Source organism: Heloderma suspectum, chromosome 7 (genome assembly GCF_057233095.1).
Source record: "Heloderma suspectum isolate Gila_16-S chromosome 7, 16-S_ref, whole genome shotgun sequence".
Taxonomy (NCBI): Eukaryota; Metazoa; Chordata; class Lepidosauria; order Squamata; family Helodermatidae; genus Heloderma; species Heloderma suspectum.
Window position 1 is genome coordinate 21534125 of NC_139464.1, and position 14323 is coordinate 21548447.

The 14323-nt window shown below is 45.9% G+C and overlaps 1 protein-coding gene across 1 annotated transcript in view; it reads right to left on the reverse strand.

The window, feature by feature from the left end:
• The window catches only part of PTPRO (protein tyrosine phosphatase receptor type O), a 98842-nt gene that overhangs the window by 54807 nt on the left and 29712 nt on the right, over positions 1-14323 (reverse strand). Inside the window, exons 8-11 of the mRNA XM_084811873.1 lie at positions 13065-13258; positions 10474-10585; positions 6886-7037; positions 5115-5235 (exon numbers count right to left, since the gene is read on the reverse strand). Coding sequence (XP_084667999.1) covers positions 5115-5235; positions 6886-7037; positions 10474-10585; positions 13065-13258 — 579 coding nt within the window. The remainder of the gene's footprint in view (positions 1-5114; positions 5236-6885; positions 7038-10473; positions 10586-13064; positions 13259-14323) is intronic.

The window sequence follows — 14323 nt, forward strand, 5'->3', positions numbered from 1 at the left end:
AGAAGTTTTCACCTTTGCCAAAGCTCACTCAGCAATTAAACAGGCAAGATTTAAAACAGGAAGATACTGCAGGCTGGCGGAACATTTTCCTTCTCTATTTGTCATTTTCAGTGATTACTTCACTTCCTTTTTCAATAAAGTCTCAACTGAGGTTGTGTGTCGGGGTGGGTGGGAACCCGTTTGAGTTTCCACAAGATTTCTTATATTTGCACATTTTCTATCAGAACTGTGAGAAACGGGAATAGTTCCCAGGGTGGCTTAGGTAGAATCACACATTTCTTGTCACATCTTACTTGGTCCTAAGATTACTGTGAATCTGAGGTGGTAAAAAACAGGTTTTGTGTCATGGGTATGACAGGTCATTAAAAACAAATTGAGTGTTCAAAAGCAAAGCAAAGCAAATTCAACAACGAAGGATCATTTCCCAAGAACACCATGTGTCATTTTCAATTTGTACATTTGGAGCTGAAGTCCAGATAATTTATTTTCTCACGCTGATATCCACCTTCCTCAAGATGGCAAGTTTAACTGGAATTTCTGACAATCAATGGGTCAAAGCAAAATTGTAGTGTGTGGGCCTCTCCCGTGGAATTCAGTCATTGGGCTGGTCTTTGAGAACTCTCCACTCACTTCTGTCTTAAGTGCGGGGCTGGCATCAGAGCTTGGCACCTGCTGAGGCCCACATCCCAGCAGGAGGCTCACTGCTGACCCTGAAGCTCCCTGGCACTGCTGTTCCTCCTCCTTCCTGTCACTACCTGTACACCTGTCCCCCCTTAAGTAAGCAAACAGTGTCAGGAGGAAGAAAAAGGAATAGTGGCCTCCATTCGCCATGCCTTCTCCCTCTGAATAGCTGTGCGGATTGGACCCAACAGGAGATGGCAAGCAAATGGGCAGCATGAAGGAATGAAAGAACACCCACTGAAAGAGGGAGCTGCACTGAGAGCATCTTGTCCATGCACCCCCTAAGACCTGGCACTGCTGACACCGCTGGAGTGAGCCTTTCCAGATCCACATATGTCTCTCCGACCTTTTTTTCCATCTTCCATTTGCTTGATATCATTGTATCTAGGTCTACTTCCTTTCCAACCTTCCAATTTTCCTTCAGTTATATCTTGGAATCCTCCTACCCTACTTCATTGCATGACTCCCTGACTTTCTCACTCAGCAATTTTCAGTACTTTGGAGGGCAGTGAAACCACCCACCTACCAGATCAGATTCATCTTTGGAGGAAGGAAAAGTTGAAGAACATGTAGGGGTGCTGGGGGGAGGGGTCCCTTTGAAAACAAGATGGACATTTTTTCCCTTTCTTTTTTCTTTAACAAGTGTTGGCTTGGCTGCCCTGAGCAGCTCAGCAGGCATTCCTGTTGTAGTTTGGGCAGTGGTGCCGTGGAGGCAGGGCTCGCAGGGACGCAGCCATGGCACTTTTTCATGAGCTCTGTCATCTGCCACCCCCCTCAGAGTTCCCTGTTCCCTCTGAGCTTAGCTGCAATCTTCACTATAGCTATGGGGGGAATGAATTTTCCAAGCAACAATATAGTGTTCCATGTTGGAATGCAAGTCTTTGGGATGACTTGTTCTGGAATGGGCAATTAATACCTATTGGTTTTACCAAAGATGTGCCCCTGGTGGAGATGACAACTCCTAGAACTGGTTTGTTGGTATAGATCGACACAGCTGCTTGAAATTTTTGGACTGCCCTTGGAGACTGTCACAATGAGCTCCTGCATTTCCAAATTTACCACTACACCACTGAGTTTGGGACAGAATGTTCCATGATATACCATCATTCCCAGCAGTATTCTCGTGTGTGGGGGTGGGGGGGGGGAGATGGCTCCGTTCATTCCAAGTGAAAAAGAGAATGCTGTTGTGGGCCATGAAGCCAGCACATGAAGGGGTAGCAAAGCTTTTTTTTCCTTGTTAAAAACAGGGGGAAGATGGGGCAGTGGGGGGTGGGGGGACAACCTTGGTTACCCAGGGCTGGCCCAAGACATTTTGCTGTCTGAGGTAAAGAACAAGATGCCTTCCTCCCATTCCATGCACAAACAATGGCTGGACTGGCACATGAATCTGTTTTCAACACTGATGATAGGTGCTGAAATCTTCCACTGTAGGGTGCAGGGCAGGCCTCATAGGACACGGGTCTCTTCTCCAAAACCTTGCTGCCACTGCCTCCCAGCATCTGCCATCTGGGGTGACTGCCTCACTTTGCCTAATGATAGAGCCAGCCCTGTTGCCACCTTGTCTTTAAAAGGTAAGCCCGCTAGCGACATGAAAGTTCCCTGATTTCACCCACAAATATTCCCATAAAAGGTGGGGGAAAGGACATTTAAGCTTTATCTTTCCAGCTTGATCTCCAACCTTACCCAATATGTCTCCATTAGTTTTCTTTTCTGTCCAATTCACTTTACACATTCTTCTCCATCACCATATTTCAAACGCACACCCCTCCTCCCCCCCCCCCCGGTATATGTCTGTCTACCTACTTATATCTTTTTCACAAGTAAATTTATTTCTTCTGTCAGCACCTGTTTCATCTTACAAAAGGTATGTTTCACCATACATGTTCTGTTGTTAAAAAAACATTTTGCTCTGAAGCTTCCATCCAATTATCTTTCTTTCCAAATGTTTACATTGCTCAATTTGCTTCCCATTGCAACATGAAGGTTCGTGTCAATAATACCCTTGTTTATTCTCATTTAATTTTAAGCTAAAAATCTGAACTCATTGTATTTACTGTACTCTGCTGTTTTCCTTCAGTATCCGCTGTTACTGCTACATCAGCAACACATAGCCATTTCCTTCCCAGTTACTTTAACGCCTGACTGTGCTAGTTGTTCCATTTTATTCTTTGCATCCATTATATATCTATGTAACAGTACAGGGGACATTGTACACCCTTGACACACTCCATCACAAACTCTTGCTCTTTCTTAAATATTATTTTACTCTAAATATAGCTTTCTGGGTTTTGCAGAATGATATTATTATTCTGTCCTCATGAATCAGCTGTTATAGTGCTTCCAGATATAGGGCTCCCAGCATTACCAATCAAAAGGCATAATAGTGTTATTCCATCTTATCCTCCTTAACAGATTTTTTTTCCTGGTAAGAAGAAAGATGGAAGAAGTGCTGGGAAAACATGGGAGGATTTACAAGACGAAAACGACATTGTCTGGACCTCCTGTAAAATTCAGCGAATGAGGCAAGGAGATTACACAATAAAAGTCTCTGGAAGCACCATTGCTTTCTGAAATATTCCAGCCAAGGCTGTCCAGCATTTTTTTTTTAGGCCATACTGAAATTTAACAAATTAAGGGTGCAATCTTTTGCATGATGAGACAGAAAAAAAGTCCTACAGCTCCCAGCATTCCCTAGCTGGATGGGGAATGCTGAGAGTTATGGGCCTTTTTTCTGACTAAAAATGCATAGGATTGTGCCCTTAACTGGCATTTCCAATTTCTCGTCTTTTTCCTAGTAATATCTGAATTGCCAGGATGGCTTCCCTTGTTCCTCATTGTTTCTTAAAAGCTGGTCCTCACTTATTTGTTTATTTAGAAAGCAACCCTATGGCCCCCAGACAGGGTCTGATGGTGCGGGGAGATAGGATTGTTCAGTTTACTGGCTCTGACCTCGGACCCAGTAAACTGCGCTCCCCTCCCCTTCCCCATAGTAGCCAGTGCGGAAAGAACTGCACCGGCTACCTCTCCATGCCTGGAGACCTGAGCACGGAGATGGGGGAAAAGGGGCAGGGTGGGGAGGGGAGGAGAATGGGGAAGCTGCCTTACACAGCTTCCTATGCTTTGCACCAGCCTCCTTCCCTCCCACTCTGAAGTGCCATGGCTAGATGGGCAAAATCGTCGGACTAGCAAAAATGCAGGGTGGCCAGAGCAAAAAATACAAAAATGTTCTGGCCACCCTGCACTAGGATAGTTGGCAACCCCTGACTTCAGAAGCTGCTATGCATCAATATAGGATTGCACCCTTAATTAATTCTTAATTTAGACTGCAATCCCATGCATATCTACCTGGATGTAAGCCCTGAATAAGGCTTAGTTTGGGGTATGCTTGCGTAGGTTTGCATAACTAATTAGCTTTCTTAGGTAATATGTACCTGTTTATTTATTTCAAAAAACAATAACAGGTGGCATGGATCCTAAGAGAATGGAAGGAAAGGTTCCTGTCCCCTCTGTCCCTCCTGTATCCACCTGCTTCCCTCTAAAAGTCTCTCTAGAGGGTCAGGAGACCTTTCTGAAGGACTGTGTGATGGGGCACAGATGGCTGCTGCGGAAGGGGGGACTTCGCCCCCAAACGGGCAGAGTCTTCTCCCAATCTTGGGCAATTCCCCCCTCCCCATCAGTCTGCTGCACACGCATCACTATTAGTACGGAGGGCCCCCAACCCTCCATAGAAGATTTATGGGGAGTGTAGGTGGCTCTAGGTTGGAGGAGCGGACGGGAAATTTTCATTGTGTGAATTTTCTTCTATTTTTCTTGGGATCCAAGCCAGTGAGCCTATATCTAATCCAACATTGCCTTGTCCACTTTTATTAAGAAGTGTAACATATGACTCCACATACTATAGAAGGTATAATATGCTTTCAATGGGAGCTAGTGTGGTGCAGCGGTTAGAGTGTTGGACTGGGATTCAGGAGATCCAGGTTCTAATCCCCACTCGACCATGAAGCTCACTGGGTGATGTTAGATCACTGACTCGTGGCCTAATCTACCTCACAGGGTTGTTGTGAGAATAAAATGTAGAGAAGGAGGACCATGCAAGCTGCCTTGGGTTCCTTGCAAGAGGAAAAAGGGTGGGACATAAATTTAATTTAAAAAATAATTTTAAAAAATAGTTCACATAAACTGAAATTTGCTCAAATGTTGGAAAACAGTGTCCAAAAGGGGCAGGAAGCACACTGGCTCTTTCCAAGGATTCTGGTTCTCACATCAGTCGCACTTTCAATTTTACCACCGCCTTAGCAATTTTCCATTGTAACAAAACGTGCCCCACTTTCCCAAGCCTTGCCCCAAACCATATCTCCCTTGCGCCAAAGAGTATGCACCTCCCCGTCCCTGCCCCACCCAGTGATGACTCGGCTCTCAGGACAACGACTTACCAACTTTCACAAGCTGGAGCGCAGAAGCGTTGCTACCCGTTTCGGTGCAAGCGGTTACTGAGAGATTGTAGATGTCCCCCGGAGGCAGGTTGAGCACTGCGGTCATGACATTCCGGGTCACCTAAAATGGGCGGTGGGTTAAATGCGCCCTGCACAGGAGGCAACCCTGTAACATGGAAGACTAACACTGCTTTGAACATTGGAACATTGGAAGTGCCACCAAGCTCTTCCATCTCAGCTTCTTTAGAACGTCTGAACCCATTCTAAGGCTGCCAGCGAGGGACAGCCCACTGCCCCCTAGGTAATGAAACTGATCACCTGGAGGGGAGATGAGCTCTCCCTCACCGAAGGCCTTCAGCCAGAGGCTGGACAGCCACCTGTTGGGGACCCAAAGCCACTTCTGGATTTCCTGCATCAAGCAGGGGGTTGGACCAGAGGAGGCTGGTGGCTCCAATGTCAGTGTGGCCATGAATCCACTCCAGGTTTCAGTCAGAACCAGTCAGAATTCTTCAGGAGCTATCCAAGGTGTGGAGCAGTTCCGACTGGTTCTGACTGAAACCCAGAGCAGATTCATCACTCCACTGACATCGGAGCCACCAGCCTCCACTGGGCTGGACTAGATTGCTTACAAAGCCAACTCCATGATTCTATGACAGTTCTTCAAGAAAACCCGTCGAAGTTCTGCTGGTCATCAGCACATTATGTCTTTTGTGCACTCTGCAGTCTTGACACTCACCACTTCCCGTTATTATTAGAATCTACATGCAGTCAAAGCAGTCATGCAGTCAAAGCAAAACTCTCAAAAGTTTGGAGCCGTGACCCCTAGGTCACCTTGGTCCTCTGACTTCAGGGCTCCTCACCCTCAGTGCCAACCATTGCTCCCTTCACATTTGAAGGCCCTCCGTAGGATTAAAGGCTAGTGGGGCTGTGTTGCTGCCCCTACCCCCAACGTTGCACCCACTCACCCAACTCCACCCCCCTGATCTCTATGCACTGAATTAAGATCTGACAGGGGAGGCAACTGTACTCGCAGAGGTCCCTCCATGCCATGGGGAACCCCATGTGATCGGAGCTCCTGACCATGTGGAGGTGTCTCCATGAGTACATCTAACGCCTTCTGGCATTTGCTCAGTGCATGGAGGCTGTGGATTGGAGGTGGATGGGTAGGTCCAACAGTAGAGGCAAGGCTACTCATAAAGCCCAGCTACCTTTTAATTGTATGGAGCCCTGTCAAGTGAATAACGCATGATGGGGGCTTACCTGTTTGGTAGGGATGGATGGGCGACCCCTGTCCGGGTTCTCTCGGCACCCGCCCTGCCCCTGCCCCTGCTCGCACACCCCCGGGCCCATGCTCAAGCCTCACACCTGCTCGCCAAGCCGCCTGTACTTCCCCAGGCCCTGTCCTCTCTGCTGTGATTGCCATGTTGTGAAAAAAAACATGGCAATCGCAAAAATGCACACATAGACTTATATGCAAAATGGCACCATGAATTGCCCATATACGCAAGTTTACAGGTGTAAGTAGCCCATTTACATCTGCAATCTTGCATAGATGGGCAATTCACAGCACCATTTTGCATATAAGCCTATGCGCACATTTTTGCTATTGCCATGTTTTTTCACAACGTGGTGATCACAGCGGAGGAGGACAGGGCCCGGGTAAGTGTGGGCGGCTCAGTGAGGGGGGGGGGGGGGTTCAATTGGGGACAGGAGCTCAACCATGCATGCATGGTTTTTGTACCCAGAGGAAGTACAAGGTGTTCAGGCTTACACTCTTTTTTATCTTTTTCTTTCCTTCTGCAATAACCATCCAGTGCAGCATTCTAGAATGGGAAAGGTCCGTGTTGTCATCACCATAGATCCAGCTGACATAGAGAAGGTTATTGAAATATTCAACTGAAGTGATTTCGGGGGATACTGGAGCTATCAAAAACAACAATCATCATCGTCATTGTTCATCTGTATTTTGAGCCAGTTTCAAATTAATCAGTAAAAGTGGATGTAAAGAGCCAGGTCCTTAAAACCCAGTTAAAAATACAAAAGGAGAGGGCCAAGTGAATTTCCCATGACAGGGACTTTCACAGTGATGGGGTCACCACTAAAAAAACCTCTCTCTCTTGTGCTAGCCAGCTTGATGGACCTCACCAGCAGGCCAGGGAGCAAGGCTTCAGAGACTGATCTTAATGGCTGGTCAGGCTCATATGTGGGTGCAGGCAGTCATCCATATACTCTGGTCCCAATAAACAAAGTTGAGTGGTGAAATTTGTTGCGAGGCAGAGTAGCTCTGGCCCCTGTGTGATGGAAGACCATGCTGAGGGAAGTTTGCCTTAGTCCTAAGATCTCTTCAGACAAACTTCTCACACATTCAGTGAATCCAGTGAACGTGGAACCACGTTGGCTAGCCACACCCCCAACATCACACATTCCTCTGGCCATGTCTGTCAGAATGGGCTCGTCCTTCCCCCTTCACAATCAACACCACAAGGAGACAAAGCTTCAGGCTAATACTACTTTATTTTGCTAGAGATTAGCCTCTTTGAGATGCAGATTCCAGGAAACTCTCAGACTGCTTCAGACCCCTAAACAACTAATCTGTGATCCCTAATTAGAGGAGATGAACCGGAGGGTAGTGAAGTTGCCGACAGTTTGGGCATGAACCTCATGCCCAGACTTGCTTCACAGTGATGCCCCTCCCTTAGGGTGGGTCCCTCCTACATTGGCTTCCAAGAGTGGCTATCCTGGCGGAGCATCTGAGCCCTGCCCCTAACTTTTCCTGCTTTGTGACGTGCCCTAGCCTCTCTCAAGTCACACCCTTCTTCCTCCTCCTCCTTGGGATCTTGAGTTCTCACAGTGGAGGGACAGGGCAGGGACTCAGACTGGGCCATCTGTTTGTCAGGGTCTTCAGAGGAATCTTTCCCAGCGTCTTGGCTCACAAGGGAGGGTCCCTCCCCCAGCCTCTGATCTAGCTGTTCCAACTCTGATTCAGAATCGGAGCTGTCAGACATCTCAAGGTGCTTGGACTCATCCCTGACAATGCCCTTTGACAGCTGAATGTGTGAAAGAGGTCCTTATACTCCTGAATATGTCATGGATTTTTTTTTTTCTGGAGAAGAATCAAATAGGAATGGGACAAATCTGTCAATTGTTTTTCATTTTTCCAGTCTTAAGTTTGGTTCTTCTCAAACTTTGAGAATTTGTTGTTTAAAGTGCATATAAAAATTTGGAGGCATTTTTGTACTATTCCTCCTAATACATGCATTTTTGTACAACTCTTTGCCTAATATATACATTTTTTTCAAGCAAATATATAATGCATTTTAAATGTTATTTCCCCTAATATGTGCATTTCATTACATTTTTAATTGCAAAACTCTATTGCAAAATTCAGAGAGGTGCAAATTTCAAAGGATAAGGATAAGTCTACATAGTGGTTCAAAAGTGCAACATTAGGTAAGTTCATATTAAAATGCAAACTGAATGAATTTCTTCCCCATTCCTAGGATCGAGTCTTCTTGCATTAAGCAGTCAATTCCACCACCCACCCCATTTTGGAAAGACTCTTCTGTGATTTTCCCCATGTATCCACTTCTCCTCTCTGAGCTCCTGTAACATGCGAACATGCTGGAACAATACTGCAGTATCCAAAAGTACACCACTGAAGCATCAGGATTCCTCCTTCCCACCACACACCAAACATCTGTTTTTTATTGTCACATATAGGGAGCCCAGGAGAACTGTAACAAGCACCTCACCTTCACACAGCACAAGCTATGCTGGAGACAAACCAAGAATAAAAATGACTTCCTTAGAGCAACAAAGAAAAGATTATTAGTGTCCAAAGAATACTGAATGGCATCAAATGGTTTTCGGGACTGCAAGATGCTGCTTTTCAAGTCCTCAATTAGGTCTGAGACCACATGGACCCCTGAATTTCACAGCTGTGTTCGTAGGCAGTGGTATTGGATGGCCATCTTCCAGACTTTGGGGTGGATGGGGAGCACCAAAATTCACTACTGGGGAGGAGGGGGTTCTTTTAGCAGCAGAGCAGTGGCCTTCTTTTCCTTTTTATTGTTCCTTTTGCTGCTGCCTTTAGCAGCGGCAGCAAGAGCAGAGCTCTTTCTTGGGTGGCTGTCTGCAATTTTCTTTCCCCCAGAGTGCCTCAGTTCTGGCCTTGTATTATTCTGGAGGAAAATGGCAAGAGGAATGTGATGGCAGGTCTTGGGACTTGTAGTCTTCCCAAGGTCTATTGCAATGGCATTCCAAAAAAAAGAAGAAGTTATGAATGGGTCATAACTGTGGTGAGGGAAGACCCTCAGAATGGCTTCTTCTCTTGCTGATTTAAGAGTTAACCATTAGTAGTATAGCTACCTGATAAGCAGAAACAACGAGTCTTGTGACATCTTAAAGACTAATACATTTATTCTGGCATACACTTTCATGGACTATACCACACTTCATCACATGCATGGAATATTATGGAGAATTTCAGGTGTATATGCAGTACATATGGTGTGTGAAGAATTGTAAATAGTGAGGTCTGAAGGAAATTAAATGCAGAAAGTACTGAGAGCAACAATCACATTACGAACAGCAGTCATTCACTGGTCAGTGTTCTGCCACTGGTTTTTGAATACTGCCATTTGTAATGTCAGATTTGTGTCTTTTTATCCTTTTCTGTAGAAACTGGCCTGTTTGCCCTATGTAGAATGCAGAGGGACATTGCTGACAGAAGATGGCGTATATCACATTGGAAGATGAGCAAGTGAATGAACCCTTAATGTTGTGGGGTCCTGTAACAGTGTTTCCGGAGAAGATATGGGGTGCCACAAGACTCTTTTGTTCTTTTTGCTGCAATGGACTAACACAGCTACCCTCTGGAAACAGATAAGCGTAATATATCTACGCTCCTCAACTATGGTATGGACAGGAAAAAGATGTCTACTTTTTAGAGCTGGCCCAGGATATTTTGCTGGCTGAGGTGAAAGATGACCCCTCCCTCCATACAGAAGCTGACTAGACTAGAAGCTGAATGTTACTTCAACATTGGCGACAGGACAGCATTCGCCACTACATCTGAGGGCAGCAGGCTAGCTTAGAGGACAGCGGGCAGGTTGCCTGGCAAACAAGGCTTTGCTCTCCAATGCCTCGCTGCTACCCCAGCACCTGCCACCTGAGATGGCCACCTCACTCTGCTTAATGGCATGGCTGGCTCTGTGACCTTTGCATCTGCCTGGAGGCAGGCAGAGGAAAGACTGCAGCATGGGATCCTCATGGGCCTTCAGTTGAGCATGAAGCTTTACTTTAAAGAACAACAAGAAAACACAACTTCCTCTCAAGCATTTCCCAAATCCTGATTTACCTGTTATGAAGCTGATGGTGGAACTGTCACAGCAGCTCAGTTCTGGGTCCCCCCATGTCACCATGGTAACTCGAAAGTTATAGTACCAGGCAGGTAGCAGGTTGCCTATTCTCTGAAGAGGTGGAAGCAACAAGAAAGGGTGTGGGAGGAGAGTATTAGGCCTTGAACAAGTGGGATCTAAAAGTGACATTAAAGCTACATCCCTGATGGGCCTAAGAACAAGACAATTGGTTTATTGGCTGTTTTTTTCCTCCCTCTGCATATTAACAGATGGAGATTATCCACGTCAAACAAGCTGTAATGACTAAGGCAACCTGTGACCCTCAGGCCTAATTTCATGCGGCCCTCAGGCTAATTTGAAAAGCCCGCCAGTTTGAAAAGCCCTCTGGCAAAACTGAACTGTTCTTTCCCTAGTAGCCCACTGCATGGGAAGGAAGAGGGAGAGAGGGAAAAGCAGGTGGCAGAAAGAGAAAAGAGAAAGATAAAAACGGTGACCCACTCACTTTTGGCTCTGCTCCTGCCCCCTGCCAGCATGCCCCCCTGATAGTTTACCCATGAGGGAATGTGGCCCTCAGTAGAGAAAAGGTTGCCCACCACTGGGCTAAGGGGTAAAACACACAGTGCCATCCTTGAAAATGACGGTTCTCCCCTCTGTAATGCATGCATCAACATGACTTATGTCATGATGTCAGGGCACCAGGACAGGAACTATACGGTATGCTGAGGGGGCAGGAAAGGGAAGTCAAATGGTGCTGCTGGTTTTGGTATCAGATCTTTGGGTGCTTCCATTCCATGACAAAAACTACTCTGTTTTGATGCTGTGCAAATAGCGTGCCAGGTGCTGTACAGAAGACCAAGTGACAGGGTCCCTGCACAGAAGGATGCATAATAAGAAACTGACCAGTATGAACATTCCTAGAGCCTTATTCTGCTTTTTACTTTTTTCCCTAATTGGTTTACTATTTATTTCCTTACGATACATACATACACACACACACGCACACACACACACTGTGTGTGCGTGTGTGTGTGTAAGAGAGAGACAGAGGGAGAGAGAGAGAGAGAGAGAGAGAGATGCAATACCAAGGGGTCTCTGAGCAACTTACGTTAGCAATAAAATAAAATACAACTGTGAATAAAATACAAAACAGTGAATGAAATCAATGTAACAAAGAGCAGAAACCAAAAACCTGTGAGAAACATCAGGAAATGAATTAAGCAGGTTTGAAATGTTAAAACTAAGAGTGTGAGTGCAATTCTATGCATGTTTTGATGGGAAAAAGCCCCACAACTCCCAGCATTCCCCAGCCAGCATGGCTGGCTGGGAAATGCTGAGTGTCGTAGGACTTTTTTCTGTCTAAACAGGAATAGGATTGCACCCTTAAAGGATTAAAAGGCCTGGGAAAATAAAAAAGATCTTTACCTGCCCCCCCCCCCAAAGACCACAAGTTGGGCACTGAAAGATTAAACCAAAAGATTAAAACTTTGCCCCAAGGCGAACCCTTGTACCCAGGCCTGTATAAACTATGCATATAAAGCATATTTTCCTATCACTTTGCTGCAATTTTTATATTTTCCTGCATTTTTATACTATTCAATTTATTCTAGTTTTGCTAGTCATTGAGAGGGGAACGAGCTATGGAAGGCATGAAAGCTTCACTGCCTCTTACAGACCTTATGCAGGCAACCCTGTGGCTTCTGTGATTTCGGCAAGTATTTCCCCCACAATTCCAAGCATATCTTAAGAACTAGAAACTTATTTTGGGGGAAAAGATAGCAAACATTCTTCAACAGCTGTATTCTGCACCCAGTTCCATGTTCTATGCATTTTCTGTGCTCCCTAGTGCACGCACAAGCACATACAGTCCTGTCTATTGTCTATGAATGATTGGCTTCTGATGTGAACCATGTGATCACTGACAGCTTCTCTTTACAGCACAGTTTCCCTAAACCTGAGTACACCTGGGTCATATAGGAAAGTAAGGACATGTACTGTAGAGGTGCCATGTGAATTTCATCTTCAATCTAGTAGGGCACAATCCTATGCATGTTTAGACAGAGAAAAGTCCTACAGCTCCCAGCATTCCACAGCCAGCCATTCTAGCTGGGGAAGCTGGGAGTAGTAGGACTTTTCTCTGTCTAAGTTCTTTGCCTGGCCTCCAAAAGACTACAAAGGCTTGCCAGGCAAGCCTCTCTGGGAAGTCCATTCCACAACTGTGGTGCCGCCACCACCAAGGCCATTCCCCAGAACCACCTGCCATAGTTCACTTGGTAAGGGAACCCAGAGAAGGGCCTCTGAGGATCATCTCAGTGTCTGGGTAGGTACATGTGGGAGGAGACAATCCGTAATGAAGAAGTGCCTACCTCAAAACATCCCGGTCTCAAAAGATGTTTGCAGTTATCTACTTTAAACACACACATACACAACTTATCAATACTTCTGCATGTCCATAATAAGCTGGATGTTGGATATGCAGAAGTATTGATAAAATCTTCATTGGATCTTTGAAAAACACCTGCTGGAATATTTCAGTAAACAATTCTCAACATTATTACGTGACTCATAACAGACTGTAACCAGTGCGCTTTACCACTGATGATGTTAAAGAGACAGTCGCTGCAATTTCGTAGTATGTCATCCACTCCGAGGTCATGGTTGAGGGGTTGAAATAAAACATTTCTACGATGTATTTCCGGAAGACACCAAGGTAAGGCCTGTTCCAGCTCAGGACCACAGCAGTGGGCCCCAAAGGATAAAGTGTTAAATCCTTTATCCCAGTTGGCTCTAAAAAACAAACAGAAAGCTATTCATATTACTAGTGCAAATCCCATGTCGCCACAGGGGCTAGTACTCTGAGAATGGATAAGAATTGCCCATTTCCCTTGTGACTGGAACAACTTTACACTTTTAAAATAAATGTATTACAAATAAAGTGGCAAAGGTGAAAAAAAAGTTCTTTTTAAAAAGATCATTTACCATTTCTTGAAATTTGAGGTTGAAAACATGTGATGAATTTTTCTCTCTCCTCCCTCTGGTGTCCTTTCAGCTCTTTCTGCTCAGCTTCCCTTCCTCCTACTCTATCACCAACTGACTTTTCTTCAGCCCCTTTTCCAACATTCTCTGAATGTCCTTTCACTGGCTGAGAGCTCACAGGAGTAAACATTATTACATATCCATACACACAGTGTGTCACATGTTACATTACATGCACAGTGTGGGACATATGCATTAACCTGCCCTTTGCCTCATCACAAATGGAAAGCTATTCATATTATTAAAGTTAGGGAGCAATCCTATCTGGATCGATGATCCTGGGGGCAACCGCCTATCCAGTGCAGGGTGGGAGGAGCAGGGAGGAGCGGATGTCCTCCCCACTCCCGCCACCCTGCTTTTGCGGCTAGACAGCCGATTTTGGCTGTCTAGCCACGGGACCTCAGAGCATGGGAAGGGGCGGCTGGACGACCCATAGGAAGTGTTGTATCAGCACTTCTGACCTCCCACCCTGGCCCTCCCCTGGGAATGCCCCATTTTCCCCACTCCGCACTGCTCTTCCAAGCGCAGAGCGCAGGGCCAATCCGCACTGCCTACAAGGCAGCACGGGGGGGGGGGGGGTGGAGGTCGGTTCTCCAGGAACTGACCTCGGAGCACAGGCTCTGAGGTCGGTTCCCAGGAACCGACCAATCCTATGGCCATCTAGCCGCTGACTAGCAGCCATAGGATTGCGCCATTAGTTGCAAAGATTATCTACTAGTGCTGTGCCAAAAATTTCTCCCATGTCTTTTTCAACCATTCTAATTCAATTTGAAAGAAGAGAAATTGCTTTCGAAAAGAAATTCAATGGTGAAGAAG